The 27,369-nt window shown below is 40.0% G+C and overlaps 3 protein-coding genes across 7 annotated transcripts; all 3 read left to right on the forward strand.

Annotated features, from left to right (window-relative positions):
- The first annotated feature begins 4,289 nt into the window (after positions 1–4,289).
- LOC112285387 (uncharacterized) lies at positions 4,290–8,686 on the forward strand. Its single transcript, XM_024526167.3, has 11 exons — positions 4,290–4,987; positions 5,498–5,554; positions 5,662–5,727; positions 5,891–5,909; positions 6,051–6,124; positions 6,321–6,339; positions 6,593–6,763; positions 6,857–6,937; positions 7,122–7,309; positions 7,477–7,831; positions 7,963–8,686. Exons 1-11 carry the CDS (start codon positions 4,806–4,808, stop codon positions 7,981–7,983), a joined length of 1,233 nt encoding a protein of 410 aa, XP_024381935.1. The 5' UTR covers positions 4,290–4,805; the 3' UTR covers positions 7,984–8,686.
- Positions 8,687–11,760: 3,074 nt separating this feature from the next.
- LOC112286047 (uncharacterized) lies at positions 11,761–16,895 on the forward strand. Of its 4 annotated transcripts, XM_024527572.2 has the most exons (14): positions 11,791–12,028; positions 12,165–12,436; positions 12,947–13,003; positions 13,141–13,206; positions 13,415–13,433; positions 13,615–13,688; positions 13,897–13,918; positions 14,169–14,230; positions 14,370–14,478; positions 14,613–14,690; positions 15,000–15,172; positions 15,280–15,655; positions 15,781–16,265; positions 16,440–16,895. In XM_024527572.2, exons 2-13 carry the CDS (start codon positions 12,255–12,257, stop codon positions 15,802–15,804), a joined length of 1,242 nt encoding a protein of 413 aa, XP_024383340.1. In that variant the 5' UTR covers positions 11,791–12,028; positions 12,165–12,254; the 3' UTR covers positions 15,805–16,265; positions 16,440–16,895. The 4 variants fall into 4 exon arrangements, with proteins under 4 accessions (XP_090108494.1, XP_024383341.1, XP_024383342.1 ...); XM_090252368.1 differs by having other exon boundaries at positions 11,761–12,436; XM_024527573.3 differs by having other exon boundaries at positions 11,761–12,436; positions 14,178–14,230.
- Positions 16,896–20,510: 3,615 nt separating this feature from the next.
- Positions 20,511–22,995, forward strand: LOC112286147 (SWI/SNF complex component SNF12 homolog). Of its 2 annotated transcripts, XR_012217962.2 has the most exons (3): positions 20,511–21,775; positions 21,888–22,020; positions 22,334–22,995. XR_012217962.2 is itself a non-coding variant. In XM_073535579.2 (2 exons), the coding sequence occupies exons 1-2, from the start codon at positions 20,586–20,588 to the stop codon at positions 21,961–21,963; spliced, it is 1,266 nt and encodes a 421-aa protein (XP_073391680.2). In that variant the 5' UTR covers positions 20,511–20,585; the 3' UTR covers positions 21,964–22,995. The 2 variants fall into 2 exon arrangements, 1 of the variants encoding a protein (XP_073391680.2); XM_073535579.2 differs by having other exon boundaries at positions 21,888–22,995.
- Positions 22,996–27,369: the final 4,374 nt, after the last annotated feature.

A 27,369-nucleotide genomic window follows, 5' to 3' on the forward strand; every position in this document is an offset into this window, starting at 1 on the left:
TTTTAATTACATTTCAAAACATGCTGATTTTTATGTCTATATATATATATATATACATATATCATAAATATTGAATTAAATGTAATAGGAATAGATTGTAACATACAGCTTACTTAGAAATAGGAACTAACAACTCTTTACAAATGTATAATATTTTATTGACATGTTATTTTGACCCAACTGAAAAAAATCAATGTAATAAGAGATACATAAAATGCAAGATCTTATTTTGAAGATATGTGCAATTCAATAAATTTAATAGATAAAATGAGGTGAGAATGTTATATATATATATATATATATGTATGTATGTTTTTTTTTCATATGCATATAATAGCAATGGAGCTCCTTGTATTGCTTTGGGAGTAATATGTAAATATAGTTGGATTTTTAGTGTTTATGGAGGTAGAAATTAGCTACTACATATATTACTTCTTTACAACAGCATCCTAACTAAAAAATTACAATTAAAAAATAGCATATGTTTCTAGCAAAATGGATCACACTACAGTTAAAGCCAATGGAATGCAGCTCTTTGTATCAATCTTTGATATTGAGTCTCTTTTTATACCTTTCTCATTGATTGAGACACTCAAATAAGGGAAGAATTGACCTACAATTTTGGATAAACAAATAGATGAATGGATACATAAAGAGATGTAATGCTCTTTGGATAGATGTCTTATTTTTATTACTTTAATTTTAAAAATTGCAATTCTTAATCTATTATTTTATAAATAAATAGCTAAATAAACACATGAAGAAATAGATGATATAATTTGAATGGGTGCACAGACGTACACAAACCACTATCTTTATAATACAAATAATACATATATAATATTCTCAAATAAATTGAAATCTTATTTGTGGGAACAAAGAATCCTACTCAATCCAAAATTTAATGTTCATAAATCTTTTAATGTCACAAAGCACAATATAACCATAAGAATTGAGTCATCAAAAATTTGACTCTTCAAAGACTTATAAGTTTCAAGTTCTTCAACTTTAGATTTTATTCTACCTAAACAAAATTTACTGCAAAAATTGTTTATTATTTATTTATTCAAATAGCATTTTCCACTTGCAACTCCTATTAAACATAAGCATATTATTAATGTTAATACTTGAGTTTCTACATACTAGTTGCCACCTTCAAAAGATCATTTAAACATAACAATATTAAATTTTAAAAATATATTTTATTTATTCTTATAAATAGAAAAGTAAAAGAATTAGACTCCCAACATGAAAACATAGCAAGTTATAAATATAGACGATGTGAATTAAATCCTATCATTGTTGTTATACTTGCAACTGCCAGCAAATCAACCTTTGTTTTTAAATAAATTAGAACTCGTACACTTGAATAAAAAAAAAAATACAAAAAACACAAATTAGATTAATCAAAATGAATATATTAAATATAAAGTGACTTCTTTAATAACCTTCACATTGCAGAAACTTTTTATAATTTAAATTTGAAACATTTGAAAGATATATTTAAATGGTTTTAAAATATAATGTAAAATGTGTTTAAAACTGATGTTTTAACCTGTCTATTGTTATATATGATTTTTATAATTTCTTTATTTTTAGCATTGTACATTTTTACGCAATAATTTTAATATCTATAAAAGAATTAGAATGATGTTTTTGCAAATCAATCCTTGTGCATAAAAACTGCGTTCAATAAGTTAACTTTTTAATCAGGAATTACTTCTTATTGAATATGTCTAATATTTAAATATTTAAATATTAGATATATATATATATATATATATATATTAATGAAGTCAATTCACTTTCTTGACATTGTCAAACTTTTATAGAAAAACCTTACTTATGATTTATTTTTTTTAAATTCATGTAGGTCATTTAAAGCATTGTGGCTATTAGCTTTTATTTTCTTTTATTTTGGCACAAGTAAGAGGTTACAACCTATGTGTTCAAGAAAATAGTTCTTAGTAGTATTAGAGAAAAGTGAAATAATTCGTTGCTTTTATTGAGATACTTGTATTATCAGGGGTACGCTGTTCAAAACTTGTTTGTATGCAAAATATGTGAAAAGTTTCTTTTGACAAAGACAAAAACTGAAGTTATGATTTATTATAGTCAATATAAAATGTTCATAAAAATTGTCGAAAAGGACAAACTGAAAAAGATAAGGTTTCATAATAGTTATCGTGATACTAATATTCTGTCTGTGGACATTTATTGTTGTATCATACAGATTGATAAACATTAGGCATCCATTGTTCTTGTACACATAAAAGTGGTCCTTATATATATAAATTTGTAATAAACAATAAAATAAAAAATTTGTACACAATGTTGTTAACCACTAAAAATATCATCTTATGGTGTAACGAATATCATAAAAAACTATCAGCTTAATTTTGACAGTTATGCTCATATATATATATATATATATATATATCATTCTCTTGTACACATTAACCACATCTAATTTATTTTGGTTTAATTAGATATGTTTTGATTGAGGCATTTAAAAACAAAAAAAAACATAGAATATCCAATAAGTGTGATATAAATGATTATATAAATATTATATAAATAATACATATATAATATTTAAAATTTTATTTCATTTTGCTCACTTGTATATGTTGGTGTATATATCTTTCGAATATTTAATCTTAAAATAAATAAATAAATAAATAAAAACTAGTCTCAAAGAGTGTATAGAGCACTCTTTGACCACTCTTTAATAAACTACAATCCTACTTGTGTATATATATATATATATATATATATATATATATAATTAATTGAGTGTGTGGGTGTGAAATAAGTAAAACCAATGGATATTAGAAAATGTCCACCCTAATTTTTTAAGTTAGATAATTATAGAAATGAGTACTTAATGCTTGTTCACACATAAATAATAGAATAGTTTTCATTGCGTAATCACCCAGTCAAAATACTTCATGAATAAAGTCTGAATAATATGTATTTTAAAGATCTGACAAAAGATTCAAAAACTATTAGCACAATTTAAATAGGGAGTTGTTAAAACCACACCCCCCAAACCATATAATGATTAATTTTGGGGGATAGGGAACAGGGCACAGGGTTGGGAATGGAGGAGAAGGGACATGGAACAAGGGACATGGAACAAGGGACATAGACAGGGATGGACGGAATTGCTCATGAGATAGTAATGTGGGGTGTGGCTTTAGCAACTCCCTTTTAACATTTGAATAAATAGGTGATTTTTTTTAAAAAAAACACTCTGCTCATAAAATCAAAATCTCTATGTGGAGCTCTATTAATAAAACTGATGACTTAATTTTAGCAATGCCTTATTAATTAGTTTTAAATATCAATATGTGCAGTGTTTTAATACAATGCACATTGATTAATCTAAACTAATAGTTAAAAAATGAAATGAAGTCTTAAGATTGACTAATAATCATTTGTCAAAATAAGTTTTTACATCACAAATGCAACATCAACACCACGTGCATGCATACACACACATACACATGTAAAACTTGTTCTTCATAATTGATTAACGAAGAGGCCCAGAGAATGAATCACGCCACAAAAAATTATATCGTCATCTTTTTGAGCCAAAATACCATATTATAACACCTAATTTAGGTGTTTCAGTAGAGTAAGCATTTATCCAAGCAACAAGGAATGTACAAGAACAAACCCACCAGGTAGGAACACAGAAAACATCCATCCACGAATTCAATCCCAAAATATTCATCCAAATTGGAGAACGGCGATCGGCAATTGGCGGAGGGAACAAGGGAACACAGTGGAATTACAGGCAGAGAGCATGATGAGGAGGCTAGTGGAGGAGGAGGACGTGGAGAAAGGCATTAGAATAAGTTAAGCGCAGGGAACGGCTCTAAGGGAGCGGGAACGAGGAATCCAGGCAAGGGAACGGCAATTTCCGGCGAACGGGTGGGCGAAAGCGGGTTCCCTCGGGAGTCGTAGGGTGGGGGGATGCGGAGTCAAACCGGAGCTTGGCGCGGGGGACGCCTGGCCGTGCGCAGGGCAGCCAGCGAAGTGGCCCTGGCGCGCAATACTACAGCCCAGCCTGGACTCACCTCCACTGCGGTTCTTTCTGCTAGCATACCGACGCCGTTGGGAACCCCACCACCCCCACGCCCTCCCCGTCCCCCTGCGCCGTGGGGCCCGATCCCGCACGAGCAGGAGCGGGGCAGGGTGACAAGCGGGCCCCACCGTCATTGGCGACACGCGAGAGCTCCAAGCTGCTCCTCCGCAGCCGAGACGCTGCGGTTCTTGTCTCATTTGCAGCCCCACTGTCATCGAGCCCTCCCTCCTCCCCCGCGCCAGCCCTTGGCCCTGGCTCCTTTTCTTCTTCACCTGACCTCTTGTTTTTATTTTTCGCGGCAGAGATCTCATGTTCTATTTCATATTTGCTTGCGTCTCTTACCTCATCCTTCTACGCATCAATGTTTTCTCTTCCGAAACTGCCTAGTAGTGGGCCCCTTAACTCCTTTCGTGATTCGGTCGTTGTGTCTTTGTGACACTAGAGGTTTAAGGTTTCTATCAGAAAAATGAAAGGACCATTCACAGGTGCAGCTGCAAATTTAGGTGTTGTGTAGCTTGCTAGTGCTGACAGGTCTTGTGCGCCTGCTGGTTTTGCAAAGGTGCAGAGTACATAGCTGCGTTGAGAATGCTCTGAGACCATTGTAATTTAGACAAAAATTGCGGGGGGGTTTGGACAGGTTTAGTGTTCGGTATTTTCCGAGAATCGATTTCGTGAGAAAGGTTCAAGGGTCTTGTAGCTTCAGGTAGCGAAAATGGGAAGAGTGAAGTTAGAGATTAAGAAGATCGAGAATCCAACGAACAGGCAGGTAACGTATTCCAAGAGGCGAAACGGTCTCATTAAGAAGGCATATGAGTTATCAGTTCTTTGCGACATCGACATCGCATTGATCATGTTCTCACCTTCAGGCAAACTCACTCAGTACAGTAATTGCAGGTTCGAATCTCGATCTTCACAGATAATGCGCGTTTATTCATGTCAATTGCAGTCTTTGTGGACGTCAAAGAGATCCTTGCAGATTGCTAAGTTCTACAGTGGCTCCTGTCCGGACCAGATTGTTTGTGGTTACAGCTTCTTTGGTGCTTGTGCTGTGTGTTCGAACTGGTCACTCTCCAGGTTGTTAAATTTGATCTGTTATTTGCATAAATACTCTCACCACTACCGTCAAACGAACGTCTATCTATGAGAAAATTAAAATCACCGAGTGTACGCTGTGAACCTTCCAGTCTACTCTTCAGCTGGTGCTCTTTTTGGTTTATGAGTCGGAAAACAATAAAAAAAGCATTTGGTTCACTCCTTGGATGTTCCAATCCACAATACATTCCAGAGTGACTTACTGGTGCTTATTCCGGATCATGAGACAGCACGATCGTCTCACGGTTGAGCCTGGACGACTTGTGCATTTCATAAAGATTGGAGAATTAAGACATGTTCATTGTGATGCAGTATCGAAGATGTCATTGGTCGGTTCGCCAACTTGCCAATGCATGAGCGGAACAAAAGGTAAGAAAATCGCTTCGTTGAGAAAGTTAAGTTTGACGTTGGAATTCCTTTACCTTAAAGCAAGCCACAATATGGAATCTGAGATTAAATTCCTTACACTTTTGCAGTTTTGAGGACATGCTAACGCGGTTTGCGAATTTCCATATGATTCATGATCGGAACAAATACAATAGGTTCGAGTCCCTCTAATTATATCTCCTTGAATTGGTATTATATTCTCTTGCCGACTTCGGTGCTTATCATGTATTTTTGCAGTGTTGGATATGTTCTAACGAATAGTTACGTTGGAATGTGCCCGCTTACCATCTCCCGCGCGGCTGTATTTGCATCGTTCAGAAAGATCGAGAACTTGGAGGTGAGTGGAGCTCTATCTTTTAACTACTTGCGTGGTTTTAGAAAGAATTCTAACTTTGAAGTATTACTAGTCAGCTTGCTAATTCATAGACTGCTATGCATGTCAAGTCGCTTGTACTAAGCAATCTGTCCTCGACTGCAGTATCTTCACAAAGCACTGAAAAAGCTTGCGGGAGAGAAAGACCTTGTGTCAAATCAACTTCTGCTGAATGGCAGGTTGGAACTGTCTCTGTCTCCAGTGTTTTGGAATTACTATGCAGATCTACAACCGGTTTTGTGGACTGAAATGCATTGACGCAGTTTCTGTGTGTTCACTTCTTGAGAATTGAGTTTTACGGACAATCTGTTTGCGTATTTTATATGCTAACATCCTATCCCCCCTGGATTGTGTTGTGCATTGGGACTGCAACAGCAAGAGCTACGAAGTTGGGGTGAGTAATCACTTTGCACGGCAATAGTGTTTCGTTCTGGTACGCGAAATATTGGTTGTGCTGGTTGAGAAATTCAGCACAATGTTAAACAAGTGTGAAATATATATATTTTTGGAATGTCCAGCTCAACGAGTGTTTTTTTGTTTTTTTTCTTGTCCTGTGGTGTTTGTCATTAGACAAGCTATACCTGAATGTGATGGTTAGCAACGTAAAAGAGTTGTAAACTGAATTTACACTATGTCAAAATGAGCAGTTGTTGCAAGAAGAGTTGAAGAAATCACAACAGGAGAAGGAGCTTGTGCAACAGCGAGCGAGGTTATATCTGGCAGACGAGCAACTGCTGCAAAGTATTACCTCCGTCCATGAGTTAGCCAACATGGAAACCGAATTAGAACAAGCACTCGAGAGAGTGCGAGCTAGGAAGGTACTTGCATTTAGTTACTCTTGTTTCATCTTTGTTTCATAGTGAACAATTTTTGAATTCGTTGGAATCTCAACAGCGATGTGGCCTGTACAGAATTATGTGAGCAGTGCATATGAGGCTGCTAGTGTTATGCAGAGACAACAACACGAATTCTTAGGGAACAGTTATCAACAGGTTATTACCAAGATTCATAACTGCAAACTAGCATCGATTATGTAGTACTTCAGTCTACTTCAGCAATGCTTGCCTCTAAGGGAGCAGTTTCAAACCCCTATAGACTTGAGGTTTCTTTACGAACATGTGTTTTCTAAAATGATCCATATATTAATTATCCTCTTTAAATATTTGGTATTTACAGATGATAGCCATGCGTCAACAGCAGCAGCAGCAACAACAACACCATCAGCAGCAGCAAGCCGGCATGACAGGGACACAATCATCATTCTTGCAATGGCCTGTGCAAGAGCGTGGAGAGGCTACTCTTCAAGATTTTATGGAGCAACAGACGAATCCTGCTGCTGCACTCATGCCAACACCGTTAGCGAGGTGATAAGACGATCAGCAAATTATATTGAGATTCATAGGTCTATTTGATCCTTAAGTTTTCCTATATTCACGGTCGCGAATATATATATATATATATATATATATATATACACACATATGTGTACTTATGTCTATGCTAACCTCTTGTTCCCCGTCTTCTTTTTCAGCCGGGAGGTGCCTAGCAGTGGTGAAGCGAATTCTACTGGTTTTTTTGGATCTGCGTCACAATCAAGTTTACAATCACTGGGACATATCAATATTTTGGGTGGTAATCGAGGTTTGAGCATACATGACATGGCTATGGATCAGTCTTCTGCTCAGTATGACGATCACAAGAAAGCCAAACTTGAAGCGAGTATGGGATTTGCCTCTTCACCTGGTAGAGCTGCTGCAGAAGCAGCTGCAGATACTTTTACAAATCAGTCTGAGCATGGAAGCGCCACCAATTCTAATTGGCACCAGGCACACCACCATGCTCAAGCATACACAAATTCCCAGTATCCAACAGGATACTTTACTCAGGTACAAAACTTACTCCCTATCAACGTGACATTTGGAGCTTATCCAAACTCATCGAGTTCGATTTCTTTTGTCTTTTTTTGTCTATGGCATGTTTCAAGTCAATCCTGAAGACCTTTCTTTCTCGTGTACAGAGTGCCGATGCATGGAAATAATATTTGGAATAGCATCAGTGTGGAGAAATTTGAAATGGGATTGGCAAGTATTCAAAGGGGGGTGTTCAGTGAGCATGAAGATGAACCCGTGCTCTTGAATAAGCGAGTTGAAGCTGTATTGATTTTGCTGGTTAACAAAAAGCATGTGGACATCAACGATTATTGAAAACTTGGGTCCAGTGATGGAAGGTGATCAGTGAGAGTGCTGTTCGGACAGTAATCACTAATATCTGTTTTGACTCTTGGCCCTCCGATCGACAGGTCTTCCGCCGTCCCCTTAAAGTCACATCGATCCATACCAAATCGTGTTGAGTGTAGCGTAGGGTTAAAAGGAGGACAAGCTTCGACACGCGATGACAACAATGAGAATGAGACATTTCGGACTTGCCATCAGGAATGGCTCTTCTTTTGAAATTATAAGCGACAGAGTCACGTACCGGATGTGAGAAAAATCCCAGAAGCCAAGACTGATGTCTGGTGTGTCGAACCTTGTCCCGCCACTGAAGACTTTAGCGGCAGCTGTTTGGTACCGTAGTCAAAGTCTTAGTTGATTTAGGTTCCATATCATTATGTAACAGTGGGTAGAGGTGCAGCCCACCACTTTCCCAAGTATCTTCTTGGTCACTATTTTTCGAACTTGTTAGTTTAGAGTGGATTGTGATTCAATTCTTGAAATATTAATGAACTTGAAACACTTAATGTAGGGCCTTTTTCCCACTGTTGAACGTTCTGCTGATGTCCAGGGTTAGAAGTGTCTGCACTGTCCAAGGAAATCCTCACTTTCAACATTCGGTTGATTTGTTTCATAGTATCATTAATTTGTCTGTTTATACAAATCTAAATGCCCTCCACATTCCGTTCTCATCTTCTTCTTGTTTCCTAAAATTTTGAAGGGATATATCAAGAATTTCCGTTAGTTTCTCATTGTTATTTGTCTGTGACAGCAGTTTTCGTCTCCATGGGGATGATTGAATTGATCTAAGGACCAAGCAAGGGTACTAGATTGATAATTGGAAAGTACTCAGAAACTGACAGCTCAGTGTGGAGAATCCGATGGTACTTCGGAATGAAACAATAAGGTTAGGACTAATAATTTACATTTGAGAAAAAGCAGACAGAGAATAAAGAGAGAGGGGAAGAAAAGGAAAAAGGTAAAGGAGCCACAACTTTGTCGAGGCTCGAGGCGATGGCGGATCGGTGGATCCATTACGCGTGGGATATCAGGTATTCCAATGACACGAGAGATTTTGTCAAGCTTTGCCGAATGGGGTTCGTCCGAGGCGGAGGAGGTCAACTGGAGCTGATAGGTGCCCAGACTAGATCCTGTGAATCGCGAATTCTCATCCGGCTGCCCACATTCTCGTGCACGTCGCCTCCAATAGGGGCCACGCCGACCCGCAGCTCCCCTGTGCGGCTGGCCACGCCGCGGGGCCCAGTAGCTGGCAGCGCATCGATGCCATCGATGAGCCGTGCAGCGCTCCCCAACTCCGCTGCCATGCATCTGCGTCTCTGGGTCCCATGACAAAGCGAAATGATGAGGGAATAGCCGAGGTCGATCGAATGCTCCACATTGAATCCAGGAAGGAGGGAGCAGTCTCACGAAGTAACCCACTTTTTCATAATGAGCCGCGATGATTATCATTAAAAAATTACAAATATTTCTTTAAAAACTAGGAGCTTGACATTTGTTGAGAGTTGTGACGTGGGCGTTAGATTGGATCGAATTTAAACAAGCTCGAAAATTACGTTTCTCCTTCCAACGCCTTCGACTGTCACTGTAGCCCCTCCTTCGTTGCGATTTAACATTACCAGTTCGATATCTACTGGTTGTATAGTCAGCGCTAGAACTTCAGAAGATGCAGGATTGATTTCGCTAATTCATGGAGCAATGAACGACATGAATTAGCGAAGTCAATCCCATCTTCAGCATCGAATATCGAAAAATCGGTCTCTGGCACATTAAAGCGCTCGTGCATCAGGTTAGTCCAACACTCAACAAGATGCTTCCTAACTTGACGCCGAAAAGATCGTTTGGGTCCACCATGGATCAGACCCTTCGAAGCGCGAGCCACGATAAGAGCGACAATGGGAGGCATTTTAAATTCGGGGTGAGATTAATGAACTCGCATTAATAGCATGCCACTTGACTTGAAACTTTTCGTATCCGATTCACTCCGATCACACGAATTCCTCTTCCAACTTTGTCAGAATGCGCAGGCGAAACTTGCCTTCTAGCTATTTGCAATCTTCTAGAGTTTAGCTACACTTCGAGTCTTCCTCCGACCACGGCATTGGTGGGGGTGTTGGTCTCTGGCGCCCACTTCTTCTTTTGCGCGCTAAACCCTTTAGAAGCAGTCGACGATGTCAAAATATGTATGATTTTCAGTATAGTCACTCATGTTGCGCTATTTGGTTTCGTTTTAAAAATATATCCACAGGTCTGGTGAGCGACTTTTATTCATTTGCTTGCGCCTGTCCGGTTTTCACTGAACTGTAGTACGTGTGTACCGAAATAGATAATTCAAAGAAAAGCGTGGTAGGCTTTAGCCCCCGAGGATCCGTGAAAGGTGTCGCCTCCTTGGAGTTGGAGTCCAGCCGCAGATATTGCGGCAGGACAAAGTTTTGCTGATTAATGCATCAAGCTGACGGAGTACTTCTCCCTTGGACTCTCAGTTGGGTTTGTATTCTTCCTCCAGCGCTCCTGCATGAAGCTCATTTCGCAGGCGCTTAGTGATGAACTCCGCACCTAGTACAGAATGAGGTCATCGAAATTAGACAGCGCTGCTGATCTGATCCACCCGTTCCTTAGTTAATGCCAGTAACTGTTGGTACGTTAGACTTCATGGCTTTCGTTCTCTGCATCAACTCTCAATTTAGATGACTCCGCAATACGTGATTTATTTTTACTAAATTAACGAACAAAGTCATGATTCAGGAACCGCACAAGGTTGGATTTCGCTTCACTTTTAGGGATGGTTGTGTTTAGCTATTCCATTTCAACGCTGAACAACGCCTTTACCTACATGGAGAATCAGAACCGTTATGTCGTGTGTGCGAAAGTTCTAGCACAGCGATCAATCTGACGTGAACAATCCGGAGAAGCCCATATGCCTGCCACAATCTTCCAGCATGTCAGTGGAAAGCATGGGGTGACGAGTGGATACGTGGACTTCCTGTGATGCATCGTGTCAACAATTTAGGAGTCAACGAAGCTCAGTCTCTGTGGTATAGGCCTCGATTGAAACTCGTAGACCCGAATGAGAGTTCCGTTTTTAGTAGGAGCCGCTTGTTACAAGTGAAATCTAGGTATTTCAAAGCCAAATATGGTAAAATAACAAAGCTGCCTGGCTTGATAAAAATAGTGATGGTTCACCCCCATTCTGTTCGTAAGTCTTAACACTTAGTATTGCTCCTAAGTGGCTAGTAGCAACCATACTCCATTGTGATTGCATGATTATGTACATGCACAGTATTCTGTTGGCTGAGGTTGCTGCAAGTGGGCACGAAGAAATTCAGGGAGCTTTGACAACAGGCTATCGAACAACTGGGATTCTTCGAAGAGTTCCGACAGGGGCAAAGAAACTGTCATTGTGGATGAACTTGGGGGAGGTTTGGCTCATGGGGCTGGATCTGCAGGGTGATGAGGAAGAAGTGGGGCTCAACTTTATCCGCATGAACAGCAGTGTCCGCATTCTTCCGCGGGACCCACTTGTTGCAAGGGTCCACCAGTGGGCTACTTCTCCCTTCTTGGCTAACCCATGGTTAAAGATCACCTTGGGAAGGCCCTTCTACGTCAAGGGATTCCTCCCCCACTTCCTGATGTCGAGATTGAGGGTTTTTCTTTGCCGACGCGCTGGCTTGTTCGGAATTGGTTGACGAAAACTGGGCAGTAGTAACCGTTTCAGTTTCCATTACATTACGCCACGTCGTTGTTGTGGTCGCTGAGTGCTTGCGTCAGATGGTGCAAGTGGAAGACGGTGCGGCCTTCGACATAGCGAGAGTAATGTGGGGGGGGGTTGATTGCTTGAGCATGAGATACATGGAGGTGGACACTGCCGGAACTCATGACAACTCTGTTTACGCATATGTGTAGAGGAAGAACCAGGCATACGTGTATGCATTTATTCGCGGATTATGCCCGGAATTTAGACAGCGGTCGTCTCATGCTTGGGTGGTTACAGGAGAAAGAAAGGAGAAAGAGACTCGGAGTTGGAAGGTGGCTGGGTTCGTCCGGCAGTGCAGTCTAAGACGGGATTACGGCAGCGGCAGAGATGGGGAGGGTTAAATTGGAGATAAAAAAGATCGAAAATCCGACCAACAGACAGGTAACGTACTCCAAGAGACGCAACGGGCTCATGAAGAAGGCATATGAATTATCAGTGCTGTGCGATATTGACTTGGCGCTCGTCATGTTCTCGCCCTCCGGCAAGCTCACGCAGTATTGCAATTGCAGGTAGTGTGATGTTCCTACACACGGCCTGCTATAGTATCATATAAACTTTTGCGATATAGCATTAGTGCCTCTGAAACTAAGAGACACTGTTTAAATTGTTCTGTACATTACAACCTGGACATCGAGATTGTTCTGAGCGGAGATTGTCTTGCTATGCCGTTTGATGCATCCTCCAATGCAATCGGAGCTGCACCAACCAGTTCATTTCTTTAGCTAATTAGGACAGGAATGTTGAGGGGTGCCCTTTCGCGAATTATTGCTCAACTCGCTTCTTAATTGTGCAAGGATGTAAGGCGTTTCACCTCATGATTGATGAGGGGAAAAGGAGAATTCCTTCTGAAAGACCTAGAGTGGATGTTTTGGTTGGTGATTTAGATCGGAAGGCGACGTTTTAATGAGTTTAATTACATGCCATAAAGGACTCCACTCTGATGTAGAGGTTAGCAGGCGGAACTTCGCTAGTTTTGTGTGACATCTGCTCTGACTTGGACAATCTGCTTTGTGACGCAGTATAGAAGAAGTAATTGGTAGATTTGCCAATCTGTCCATGCACGAGCGGAACAAAAGGTACGTACATGTTTAGGGGCTTATTCCGACCTTTCAATCTTTCTGGCCTCATCGTTTGCCGTCCTATATCCTCTTTTGATTGCGTGTAATAAATTCAGTGCATAGTGGATCAACAATACGCTTGTGTGTTGCTGCAGTTTTGAGGATATGATGACACGCTTCTCGAATAATCAAATGCATCATGATCGCAGCAAATATAACAAGTGTGTATCTATTTCTCCCCGCATTTGTTTCAAGATTGCTACTATCAGTGTCCCAGTTGTTCTGGGCTTCCTGCTACTTTTAGATCGTTTCTGAGCGTGTTTCAGTAACCTCTGGTGAATAGTTTTATTCTTCGGATCATGATTCCACTTGTAACTTTCGGTGTTCTGATTAGCGACTTGTGTTATCTGTCGGAACTATCTTTTTCAGGAAGGTTGAAAACTTGGAGGTGAGTTTAAGTGTTTTTGGTCAAACCCTTGCATACTTCTCGTTGCTCATACCATTAAAGCACAACATTGGGCTCACCCACAAATTACAACAGATAGGTATCGTAAAAGCAGCGATATCAGAAAAGAAAAAGAAAGAGAATTGGACTTGGCTAAATGGCGTTATGGTTTGCGTGAACGCAGCACCTGCACAAGGCATTGAAAAAGCTCGCTGTGGAGCAGGATCTTGTAGCGAGTCACCAGCTCTTATCTGTGAGGTGAAAATTGTTGACGACTTCAATTTGTTGAGAATGATATTTAATTTTGTAGGGTCTCTGCATTCAGGGAGAACATATGAAATTCTATTCATTAACCCTGTAACTGCTACATCAAGATGCAAATGTGGGACTTCGTAAACGTTATGATACTCATTTGTGTTAGGGTTTGTGGGTGTTTTCTCCTGCATTGTGTGAATATTTTCATCAGTAAAACAACTTACGAGTTGGAGGTATTTCTCGTCCTCATCTTTTATAATTTCTTTCATGCAACATGTCATTGTGATGAGAGCCTTGAGTGTCCTTGTCGGTTGTAATAGACTGTGCATCTAGAATATATTCTCTTATGATATCAGGCTTAGGGTAACGACTCACCAATGGTTTAAACTCTCCTTGAAAATTAGTAACTGCAACTCAAAATTTTGATTAATGACGTAGGAGGAAAAATTTATCGTCTAGTTTTTCATATTTCTGGTATCAAAGATTTTGCAGCAGGAGTTAAAGAAATCACAACTAGAGAAGGAATTGGTGCAACAACAAGCAAGGTGCATCATTAGTTTATACTTTTCTCATACATTCAAGTTTTAAGGAATCTGATTTTAGATTTTCTTGACTGGCTTGTTTTGATAGTTTATTCATGACGGAGAGATGACTTGACCAGTAAGGTTGTTGTTTTATTCTCAGGTTGTATTTGGCGGATGAGCAGCTTTTGCGAAGGGTTTCATCCGTTCAGCAGCTTGCTAACATGGAAACCGAATTAGAGCAGGCACTTGAGCGAGTGCGAGCAAGAAAGGTAGGCGAACGTATATCTGTTTCTGTTTGTGCTTTAGTTAAATAGTCTTCTTATAAGTAGGTTTTATTTCTGAAACAGAATTTCAACATGTATCCAGTTTTGATATGATATATCTCGCTTGATGTAATGTGTAGAATTATGTGAGTAGTGCTTACCAGACTGCAAGTGTAATGCAGCGACGGCAACATGAATTTCTTGGGAACAGTTTGCAGGTATTCATATCTTCAAAGTGAGCACAGTCATAGATTTTAATCTTTAGTTGCAACTTTCCAATTTTACAATACTTAACCCAATCTAATTTCAGTTAGCTGTTAGAACAATAAGAATGATGGCAACGAATTTGTGACTTCTCAACCCTTTTCTACATCGTAGACGTGGAAACTGTTCACTATGAACTCTGTGCTAGTATTCAACTTGGGAATCAGCCTTGACTTTCGCAAACCTGGTCTTCATTTAAGCATGCACGTATAAGTTCATAGTACTGCTCGAATGGATAACCCAGGGTTTTGGTTGCCATGCAGATGATGGCACTGAGACAGCAGCAAGCCCAGCAACACCAGGCAGGGATGGCACCGACTCAGCCGTCATTCTTGCACTGGACTATGCAAACCGAGCGGTCAGCTCCTACACCTCAAGATTTCATGGAACAGCAAACCAATCCACCTACATCACTTGTGCCTGCATCACTTAGCAGGTGATTGCCCATATCAGGTCCTCTTTCGTAAACTGTGATTAATCGGATACCTTCCAACGTATATCGCCAGTTGGCTTATGCTATGCTGAATTTGGTTCTATTTGTAGGGAGCTAGGAAGCGAAGGTGAAGCAAATCTCATTCCAGGCTATTTTTCAGCATCGCAACAACATAGTAATTTAGAAGGACTGCGGCAAGTTGGGATGGGGGTCAGCCGAGGATTGACCATGCACGATATGTCTCTCGAACAACCGAATGCGGCTCATTATATTGAGGAGGAAAAGAAAGGCAAGGTTGAAGCCAGCATGGGCTTTGTTACCTCAGCTAGTGCTGCGGCAGTCGGCACTGAAGGAGACTCAGAGACTAATTTAACCCGTGTGCAATCTGAGCAGGCTCATGGCATCACTAATGCTTCAGATTGGCCGCCACGTCCGGCTAACCACCATCCTAATGCCTTAGGAAACGGCAACCTGTTTTTTAGCCAGGTAATTTGTTTCGCAAATTCCGTGCTGCATGGGTTCGACAATCAAATCGGCATGCACAGATGCAAGTTACGATAATTCAAACCTGTAGCCTTGTCTGTCGTTAAGTCTTCGCATGTTGTGTGCAGAATGGACATCATGCGTGGAAATGAGGCAATCGCGTTGGTTTGAGCTTTTAGTTGTAGACATGTACTTGGAGGAGTAGGTTCATATTGTATTCAGACCAATATCCGGGTCATATTAGAATTTTGCGGCGACAGCGTATCAGTTGGCTTTATCGAGCTGAGTCCGAGACATCGTATCAACAAGTTTTCGAGTGGCGCATTTGAGACTATGAATCTCACCATTGATTGAATTTTGGCCACTAATATCCCGACAATATGCACTGTGAGAGCCAATCCTCTGGTGTGTTCGGTACAACCCACCTTACGTATGAAAAAAGAAATTGCCATCCACATTGCAATTTCAGATTTCAGCATATGAATTGCGCAAGTGATTCAGCAGATTGGTTGTGTAACTCCTATGCTCCTGTAATACACAGCGTCGTATTTAGAGAAACATGACATTATCACTACAGCAATCCAAGGCAAAGGAGTTGGCGATGACGGCTCTGGTGAGTCCATGCCTACCCTTGTATTCCTACTGTGTTCTTTTGCAAGCAGGTTGTACTATGGTGCTGTGACTTGTTTCTAGCAATGTCTTACACAATAGCTGTTATCACAGACTTGACATGATATCATAAGACGCATAATTTCTTTATATCTCAAAAGTGCATACAAACGTGTAGATGTGAAGAAACGGAACCGATTATATTCAGATTGAGAGCCACAATGGGTGTGGGGAGAAGCTTCAAACGAGCTAAGTAGGTAAAGTAGAGAGGTATTGGTATTTGCACTCTTGTAGCCCCTGAAGGCATTGACAAGCGGAAAACTTCATTGGTAGCATTTTGGATGGCCTTTGCTTGATCTGCTCTGCAACAAGCAGGCATATTCAAACCTCCGCAATACCCTCAAGCATCACTCACGTTGTGAGAGATAGCGACAAGATAGCGCAGAGGGAGTTACGAGTTGAAGTTGGAATATTTGTGTATTCTCAACCATCATGATTCTTAGATACACACAATTGTTTCATTAGAGGACGTAATATGTAGTGTAGTAACAAGTGAGTTCACACCATGTGGATTGAACAGCATGCTCATATTTCTTTCCTGAATATTGAACTTTAAAAAACATGTTTCGCTAAATATGAGGGAATTTCGTCGTATCATCCAGAAACATTCGCCATTTCATTCTACCCTTTCAAGAAATGATATTCGAGCATGTACATGAGCATTCGCAGACGTTGAATTTAAAGAAGACGTTTCACAGCCAAACTCATCAAGTAACCAGCTGCCCCCAGTCATTCGATCTCTTCATTTCTGCAAATGACAGGATGGGCACTGAATTAGGTTTACCAATGTGTTCAATATTTGCATGGAGTGCCCTACGATTATGTCCCACTCTGTAATGTTTAGGAATGCCTGCTTCCAAGATGTCCACAAAGAGATTCCAAAGGCAGCGCATGACTCCAATGCCTAGCACCACGATTCATCGCAAATTTGTGTGGCTAGACTTGGTCGAGAATTTGGAAAACATACCGTGAAGAATTTGAGTCGCATATAGAAAAGCCTCTACAAGGAGCGTCCCTACATCTAATCAATGGGGACTCCCGGAATGGAGCGTGGAGCCAGTGTCATCACGCTTTTATTCTCTCGCACCTTCCAATTCAAGTCGCCAATGCTTGCATATCCTTTAGACAGAATTTAATTCCATGATAGTTGGAAGAACGATCGAATGTTAACAATGCAGAAGGTGAACTGCGAGACAGCTTCAATTGGAGAGGGATGTCACGATCTCAGTTGATGGCAGGTTGGTTAGCTTTCTTTGAAGATGATCTTAGCAACGTAGAATCCGAAAGTTTGATTTTCGTTGAATTCATGGGCAGGGTACAGGAGGAATTTGTTCTAGAGTAGGTGCCACTTGCAAAAGATACTTGGAGGTTGCGAATCTGCCAGAGATCATTCGGCGTTTCTACAAACACTTAGATCACCATATTTCAGACTGTACCATCGTTAGTTCCGGGGGTGGCTGTTCTCCTGTCATTCACAGCAACAATCTTAGTTCGGCTATCACGAGGGTTAGCTTCTGAGGCTCAATACCTTGAGATTCAGCAGGAGGATAGAACTTTCACGAGAAAAAATACTGGATTAACGCATCAGACTTCCAGGAGAAATGCGCATTTTAATCCACTTTCACAGGAGTTGCAGAATTTTGACGAAGAGCAGTCCACGCATCACCAAAACATAGCGAGCAGTCATATGTATTGAACACGGACTGTCACGGCTGCCTCCATCAATGTAATTTGAACAAGAGAAAGATAAATTTCAAAAAAACAAGCTGCGGTGAGAAATGATCAGTGTAGCACGACAGTGAAGGGCGTAGGTCGCGCTACACCTAAAAGACTGATCACGTTATGTGCAGCAGCACTGCTTTGTAAGTTTCTTGTCGAGATTTTCATTAAACTTCATCCGATCATTCAAACTTCAAGCCGAGGTTATCGCACTCCAACGCGGCGAATGGTTCTTAAGGGGATCGGAAAGAGTAGGTCCAGTAACAGCAGCGTCTCAGACAGTTCGAGCATGAGCGCCACATCGTCGACTTGTCTGAGACGGTTGAGTCGACCGTTGTTCGGTGAATCAGTCTCGTCGTCGACGAAGCTGCGCTGTGAAGTTGCAGTGCAGTTATTGATCTCGTTCTGTAGATTCGGCGTTGACTGGTGGTGGTGTGCAGCCTGCGCGGCGTCGCTGACCTGATCCACGATGACCGACAGTGATGCGTTCGACCTGCGTGGCTGGTTAGCTGCATTCCGGCACAAATACACATGTTTTACATTTAAAGGCATTATAAATAGTTTTTATGACTTTGTACTGAGAGATGTGCGCGTGATTTAGCAGTCGGCGGAACGAATCTCAGCTGCTAAATAGTTGTCCTATCTGAAGAATTATTGCTTAGTGATTTTAGACCCCTGTTGTTTCATGTGTGTGTGTATATATATATATATATATATATATATATACACGTATATATATTTTCATGTTGATAAGAATGTCAAGTTGTTGCTGGTTATTTTGGTCAAGTGGATGATGATGTGGTCAGATCCACACTACAAAGGTTTTGAAAATTACGTAATAGTTCTTTACAATCAAATTTATATAACCCGTGTTTTCTGTTTTTTCTTTATTTTGTGCTTTAGGTTCCATGCGTATGGATTATGTAAGTAATTTTTGAAATTAAAACTAAAAGCCATAGGAATTATTATATTTATAGAATAATATATTCACAAGTAAGTCCACTAAAATCCTACAAGTAGTATTATGCTTGGATTTTGTTTAAATAAGTAAAAAAATAAACAACAAATTTTCTGGAACCCAGGAAATTGATTAATATTATAATCCTATACATACTGGTAAGTATTTCAAAAAAAGAAAAAAGTATATATGCTGGAAAAACATATTGATAGCTTTATAAGGTGTTAACAGAATCTTTTTTTAAATAAGTTCTTCCCGGTAGTAAATTCATATACTATAATTGCCATCATGAAGTTATATCATGCCTCTGGAATTTTTCAAATCATTCTTTAAAAGCTGCGGGTTTGTGCAAATAAAATCAAAGTGTTTATTAAATAATCAACTATCACAAAACTAAACTTTAAAATCACTAGACTTTCCAATTAAACAAATATTCACACAAAAACATTAATACACGCATACATACACACACATACATATCAAATAGTATTTCCAACTTAGTTTCAATCACCCATCTTTTAAAAACCGTATCGTTCATCAAATATGAAACTACCGCTAGCAAATATTGCGCAACTAATCAAAAAAGTTCAAAAGCAATCAACAACAGCAGAAATTGAAGCACGATAATAAATAAATAAGTAAATAATAAAAAAAAATCCAACAAAAAACACGCCTTTTAAATGCTACCCAATCTTATTAAATTTCATTATTAGTTTCAATTCTTTCCTCTAATGATACACCAAGAATCACCCCACCTCAGTCTTATACTGATTTTCCCACCCAAAGACCAAATTAAAAGACTAAAACCATCACACAAACACACACACACACTGTTCTTTATATTGCGCACGTTCTAGAACACTAGAACACGTTCTAGTACGTTCCAACATCGAATAAGAGACACCGGAAACGGCCATCGGGGCACTGAAGGGACCCAAAGCCGCGACGAGCGGATGAACTGCAATTGGTAAGTGGCGAAGAGGGGGACGGCGACAGGGCCCCCTTTCATGCCCCTGGGGAAGCTTCTACGAAGGACCCGGTCGGAAGAGGAGGGAGGGAATGAAGTCCTGGTGCCTGATGCTCTTCCGGGACTCGTGCTGTTGTTGGGTCCGCGTCGAAAGGGCGGGAGTGTGTGTTCCAATTCAGCCTTTCTTCACTCCATCGCTGCAACTGCAGCTGCTTGCCACCATTGTCGACCGTTTTTCGGGTCTCATTTCTACCCAGTTCGAACAATTGTCGATAGCGTCGTCCTAGAGTTTGTTCGATTGGTGTTGCGTTGTTAGGGTTAGTGGAATACGGTGCTTTGCGGGAAGGGCATAATAGGAGACTTTTGTGGGTTTGATTGATTGAGAGTGTGGGGGTGGAGGTGGAGGTGGAGGTGAGGAATTGATGCAGGGCGGAGCATCGTCGAGTGGCGGGGCTGTGTCTTTGGGTCAGCAGGTTAGACAGATGGGAGCGCCCTCGGGAGGGGGTGGGAATGGGGGTGGAGGAGGCGGAGGAGGCGGAGGAGGAGGAGGAGGGGGTGTGGGGACGCCTCCGACGGGTAGTGGAGGTGGGTCGAATGCGAAGCGGGGCAGGGGGAGGCCCATGGGAGCGAACAATGCGGGTGGGAACACGTCGTCTGCGTTTAAGGTAGCGGATGTGTCCCCCGCCGCGAGGCGGAAGAAGCAGAAAGTGGCGGACAAGCAGATTCCTGATAAGGTCGCTGCTCTGTTGCCCGAATCTGCTATTTACACCCAGCTCGTGGAGTTTGAGGCGCGCGTGGACGCGGCGCTGGCTAGGAAAAAGCTTGACATTCAGGAGGTTGTGCGATCGCCGCCCCCTGTGGAGCGCGTTTTGAGAATGTATGTTTTCAATACGTATGCTAATCAGACTCCGAACCCTAATTCTTCATTTCAGCAGCATTATGTGGAGCCGCCGTCATGGACGCTGAGGATTATGGGGCGTGTTCTGGAGGGCGATGATGTGGAGGCTAATGGGAATGGCTCGAAACCGGCGAACTCTTCGTTGCCGAAATTCTCGTCGTTTTTCAAGAGGATAACTATTCAATTGGACCCGGTGCATTACCCGGAAAACAATATGATTGTATGGGATAGTGCTAGGGCTTCCAATCATGTTGAGGGTTTTGAGATTAAGAGGCGGGGAAATGTCGACTGTGATGTTAACATATGGTTGGAAATGGATCATACCCCGGAAAGGTTTAAGTTGTCACCTGCTCTAGCTCAAGTACTTGGCGTCGAGGTGGATACGCGGCCACATGTTATAGCTGCTGTGTGGCAATATATCAAGACTAAGAAACTCCAGAATCCAGTGGATCCGACCATGATCAACTGCGACGATGCATTACAAAAAGTCTTTGATGATGAGAAGATAAAATTTGCGTCGATATCTGCAAGACTACACCAGCACATGAATCCACCACAACCCATACAGTTGTACCACAGAATCAAGGTGTCAGGGAGTATGCCAGCGGGTAACGCGTGTTATGATGTGAACGTTAACATACCGGCGCCTCTGCTTAAAGAAATGAATCAGTTTCTGACCAACATTGAGAAGCACAGGGATATTGATCTATATGACGACATGATAGCAAACACTATACGGAAGATTAACGAGCATCGCCGGCGTCGAGCTTACTTTCTTGGGTTCAGTAATTCTCCGGTGGATTTTATCAACGGTTTGATTGCCTCTCAAAGCCGGGACCTTAAAATGGTCGTTGGGCAGAATAGTCGGAACGCGGAGAAGGAGCGAAGATCCGATTTTTACAATCAGCCATGGTATGTGCTAGTTAGCCCCGATGATGCGAAGACCTGTGCTCGAGGCTGCAGTGTGATCCACATTATTTTTTAGTATCATGGGACTAAAACGTTGGAACGTGTGCGCGTGCAGGGTGGAAGATGCAGTAATTCGGTACTTGAATCGACGACCGGCCAAGGGCTCGGAAGGTCCGGGGAACAATTCATGAGCACTTCAGGACTTCATCCGCTCGACGATCATATTCTCTTGCTGTAAAATAGCGTGAGCAGGAAAGTTCACATGTGTTCTAAGTCTAAATTTTCGTTCTTACCCTTTTCAGGCTCCGCAAGTGGGCATGGTTTCTCGCGTTGCCTTGTGTTCTGCCTATTTCCCTTGACTTATCTGAGCATTATTGAGTTGCGCTCGTGCTGTGAATAGAATTCTCTCAACCACAGTGTACAGTTTATGCTGAAGGACCTGAAAATTTTCCTATTTGACCTCGTTTTACTGTTGGTTCCACCTGATTAATCCTTTTCTTTGTGTGTAAATGAGGAATGGAACAGGTGATCATGGACTCTGACGACGTTTCTGAACATGTTGCAGGTGGACCAATCTCAAGTTGATCAGCACATTAGAAAGTATTTGACGGTGGGCGTTCTCGAACGTGATACATACCTCGTTACGTGCTTGTATAAATTTTTAGACAGGACGCATTTCTAACGGGTTTCACAGTTGGTTTGTCAGAAATTCTTGCGGATTCTGGCACAGTTTAGTGCATTATGAATTTTTCTCTAGGTAGTTGGATGGAATACTTGCCTTCCATCATTTTGCTGGCCAAGTTAGGATGGCCTTTGTAGGATATCTAGTTCGCGTTCCACAGTACTTCAAAATGCTAGTCGGTATAGTTGTCATTATATGTACAGATTGTGTGATTTTGGCACGAATAGATGAAGTCTCTGTGGAAGCAATTTTGCCATCTCCTAGCAACACTTGATTCCAAGCTTGCAGGTATATGTTGGAAATAAAATACAAGTGGGTTGTATTAGACTTACATATCACGAATCCAAATCAGGTGCTGGTGTGGAGGTGATGTTCGAGGATCGCTGAAAGGCGAAAGCATTCGTAGATGCTCAGCAAATTGAGAAAGTAATACGCGTGTTGTTTATGGTACCCACTCTTGTCAAGTCTCTGTTCAGAAAGTAGTAACTTTTTCATGTTTGTAAAACCATCAGATCTGAAATAAATCACCGTGTGAAGGACAGGAACATGTGCACATAGCGGGTTCAATGTTGATTTTTAAAAACATTTGGATTCTAAAATTTATTACAGAGTGAATCCAGTGTTAGATTAATATTATTATGTTTAAACAATTGTTGATTTTATTAAGTTTTGTATTCAGCAAGAATACTAATAATGGCAACAGTTAAGAATTTTCTGAAGCTATTAAACCAATTTACTGGTGTATTTTTTTACTAAGTATATATTAAATTGTCATGATAAGTATTATTTATAAAAATTAATGTGTATTTAATATAAAGATCAATTTAGGACTTATACATTTAAATACTTATTTAAAATCTTAAATTCTTTAAAATTGGATCAAATCCATTTTGTTACTAAATTCTTTTTATATACCATTCATTATATTGTCTTCATGCATTGAAAGATTCAATTTGGATCCAAAGTATACAATTTTATCTCAACCTACTTTTTGCCTAAATATATTTTTTGAACACTTATTTTAATCAATTTGTTTTAGTATTTAAATCTTATATCAGTTTTAAATTGATTCAATCACAACTTCAGCAATTAATAACTCTTATTAAATGTATATGCACAAATGTAACATAAGTATATCAAATTAATAAAAATAATAAATCATACAAAGTTATATTTGTTTTGACAATGTTTTTGTTATTTAACAGTACAAATTTGATAATTGGCAATAAGAATTCCTTCTCAATCATTACTTAATATGCTACTATAATAAATCTCTTCAAAAACTTAACAATAATCTTTCACACATATGGTAAGAGATGTCAGATAAAGAAGACAAGATAGATTTTTATTGGAGAAACAGGCAATCTCAACTAAATAAATAAATTAAAAAAAAAATGGAATATATTGAGACTCTAATTGATGCAATAGTTGGTATTCTTATAAAATATTTTATTAAATTTATGTCAAAATTAATTAATTAAAGACAAACATTAGATATTAGCCATATTCAAAAAGAATCGAAAAGTTATGTTATACAAGAGAAGTTAACTTTTGTATTATCTTTTAAAAAGAATACAATTTTTAGTAGAAAATCACTTGATGAAATAAATTTTCTTTCAATATCTAGTCACATTTATGACATTTAAATGTGGAACACAAGTCAAATCTAATTTCATCTCCAAATGTTAATTATAAAGAGAAACTAATATCAAAAGAATATCTTTCTCCAACAACAATGATAATTTATGGTATTTGCCAAAAACATCATTAGAATAAAAATCAACTCTTATATTATTAAAGTAAAGTTCACTAACACAAGTACAATAACAAACAAAACCGAGTACAAAATCTGAATACTCATAGTTCATTGATCCTTCCAACTGACACATAAGTCAATTGATAGAATTACTTTTTTATTGTGTGTATTCATCCAGTCCTCTACATGGATGAAAAATCTCATTATCATTTGACGTAGGGTTTATGAGAAAAGTGTTGTAGAAGCACATAGACGTGCGTACTCAGTTTTGGTTGCTTCTTCTTACTGAATTTCGAAATTTCAATGTACACTCCTTGTTGCAAGATTTGAGGGTATTTTTTGTTTGTTGTGTTGCTCTTGTTGTGTACTATCTATAGTGAAAGTTGATTTGTCAATTGTATCTCTATGCCTCGGTTGTGTGAATCATTGAAGCACCAAGCATTGGTGCAGCTTAGGAGTGGTGTTTCTATAAGAAAAGTTGCAGACTCACTTCGAATGAGTTAATCTTCAGTAGCTCATCTGAGGAGGGAGATTAGTGGTGAAATAGAAAAGCAAAGAGGAGGACGTCCAAAGGTTTTAGGAGAGCAAGAGAAGCGACTTGGTGTGCACCTTGTCACTGCTGGTTGCCTCAAAACGGCAAGTGCAGCTACAAAACAACTTCGAGAAAAAACAGGTAAACACTTCTCAGACATCACCTTGAGGCGTGGTTTGAGAGAAGCTGGTTTGGGTACTTGTGTGCAACAAAAGAAGCCTCTACTTGCCAAAAGACATGTTCTTGCAAGGTTGAGTTTTGCTCATAAATACAAAAATTGGACCGTTGATGATTGGAGACGAGTTATTTTCAGTGATGAGACAAAGATTAACCTAATCAACTCAGATGGTAGGTCTTGGTGTTGGTTGAGAGAAGGAGAACGACCTAGACCTAAACATGTTAGTCAAACTATCAAACATGGTGGTGGTTCAATTATGATTTGGGGTTGTATGACTGCTTTTGGGCCGGGTGCTTGGTATCAAATTGAAGGTAGAATGGAGCAACACTTGTACAAAAAAATTTTAGAAACCTACTTGCAAAGTACGACACAGAATTACAACTTAGATCCTACTAAGGTGGTTTTTCAACATGATAATGATCCCAAACATACGGCAAAAAGTGTTCAATTTTGGCTCTCTTCACAATGTTAGGGACATAGTCCTTAGACCTTTCTAGAGACAAGTTTCTAGAACCTTCTAGAAAGAAGTCTCTAGAAACTTCCAGAAGATTCCTTGAATATTTTCTTAGAATATTCTTCAAAGATTTCCTAAATATTCTTTGAAGATTCTCTAAAGATTCCCTTAGAAGGCTCTAGAAGATTCTTAGAATATTCTAGTAGATTCTAGGAAGTTACTTGAGAAGCTTCCTAGCTTTTGGGTAGTTGCTCGAGAAACTTCATAGTTCTTGGGAAGCTTCTTGATGCGCTTCCTTAGAACCATAGGCCAGTAGTATATATAGGAATCGAGGCTGAAGAGTTCTTCAGTCTCGACAACACATCTCTTGGAGTTCTAGCTCACCTTTCTGGTGTTGTTCTTGTACTCATCTGTTTAATCTAGTTCTGCCACTTCTTCTTGAACTTCTTGTTAGATTTCAAGTCTGTATTTTGTGTCCGTGACAGTTTGTCGAGACTACCTTTATCTTAATATCAGAGCTGAATCCTTCTTGTTTGAGAGCGGATTACCCCTCTTCTTGAAGGTATTCTAGCGCTTTAGGGGTTGCGGATTACCTTCCTCTAAACTGATATTTTCTCAATCACAATATCAGAGCTTAGTTCTTTGAGGCAGAGAGTGGACTACCCCTTTCCTTGGAGATACTTGAGCGTTCTAAGGGTTGCGGATTACCCTCTCTTGGACTGATATTAATTCCTTCTTTTTGTTGAGCATAGCTAGTAGAAAAGACTGTTAATATCGATTTCAGAGCTTTGCCTTCTTGATAGAGTGCGGATTACCCCTCTTCTTGAAAGCATTGAGGCATTTTTAGAGGTTGCGGATTACCCTCCTCTAAAACTGAAATCGTTTAGTGTTTTTTTTTCCTTTTCTCCGAGTAGGTTTTAGTGACAGGTAGTGCTACAATTTTCTCCAAGAGACTTAGCAATTTCTTCTTCTCTCAAAATTTTAATCCATCTATTCTCTAAATATGGAAGTAGACCAGGTTAAAGACAGTGCATCTCCACAAGTAGACAATAGAGTGGCAACTCTTGCAGATCTTCAAGCTCTTATGAATAGTGTACGAAAGGAGATTGCATTTCTTCGCAATCCAAGTAAAGAACCTCAAATTGATCTAGTGACCAAAGAAGCTAGACGCGAAATTCATAGCCTACAACAAGAGATTATTCGACTGAGAGAAGCAAGACATGTGTCACATACGACCCCTATAGATACTTCAAGGATTAGTACGAAAGAACCAAAAGCGAGTATGCCAGACAAGTTTGACGGAACAAGAGCCAACTTTCGAGGTTTTGTGCAACAAGTACGGCTTTACCTATGCCTATACCCTTCTCGTTATCCGAATGGATTTACCCAGGTTGCTTTCATAGGTACTCTTCTATCAGGAAATGCTCGCTCTTGGTTTGCTCCACTATTGGAGAAGGATTCTCCAATATTGTACGACCTAGAGGCTTTCATAGAGAGACTTACTGCTGCGTTTGGAGATAGGGATCAAGAAAGAGTGGCTGAAAGAAAGATACAAAATCTGCGACAAGGATCACGTTCTGCTGCAATCTATGCTGCAGAATTTCAACAGCTTACATGCGATCTTGATTGGAATGATAAGGCGTTCATGACACGATTTCGATATGGACTGAGAGATGATGTCAAGAACTTATTGATCACCATGCCTAAGGCGGATACTTTAGAAGAACTTATATCTCAGGCAATTATTTGTGACAACCGCCTCTTTGAATTACGACAAGAAAGACGATCAGGCTAGAGAAATGATGGAGCATTTGCTACATTTTCAAAAGGTCCAGAGAATCACTCCACAGATCCTGAACCCATGCAAATTGATGCGGTACGTTTCAAACCCCTCACAGCTGAGGAAAGGAAGCGACGGTTTGAACAAAACTTGTGTTTATATTGCGGAGAAGCGGGCCATAAAGCTGTAGATTGTCGGAAGAAACAGAAGCCTCA

The sequence above is a fragment of the Physcomitrium patens genome, chromosome 8 (genome assembly GCF_059467195.1).
Source record: "Physcomitrium patens ecotype Gransden chromosome 8, ASM5946719v1, whole genome shotgun sequence".
NCBI lineage: Eukaryota > Viridiplantae > Streptophyta > Bryopsida > Funariales > Funariaceae > Physcomitrium > Physcomitrium patens.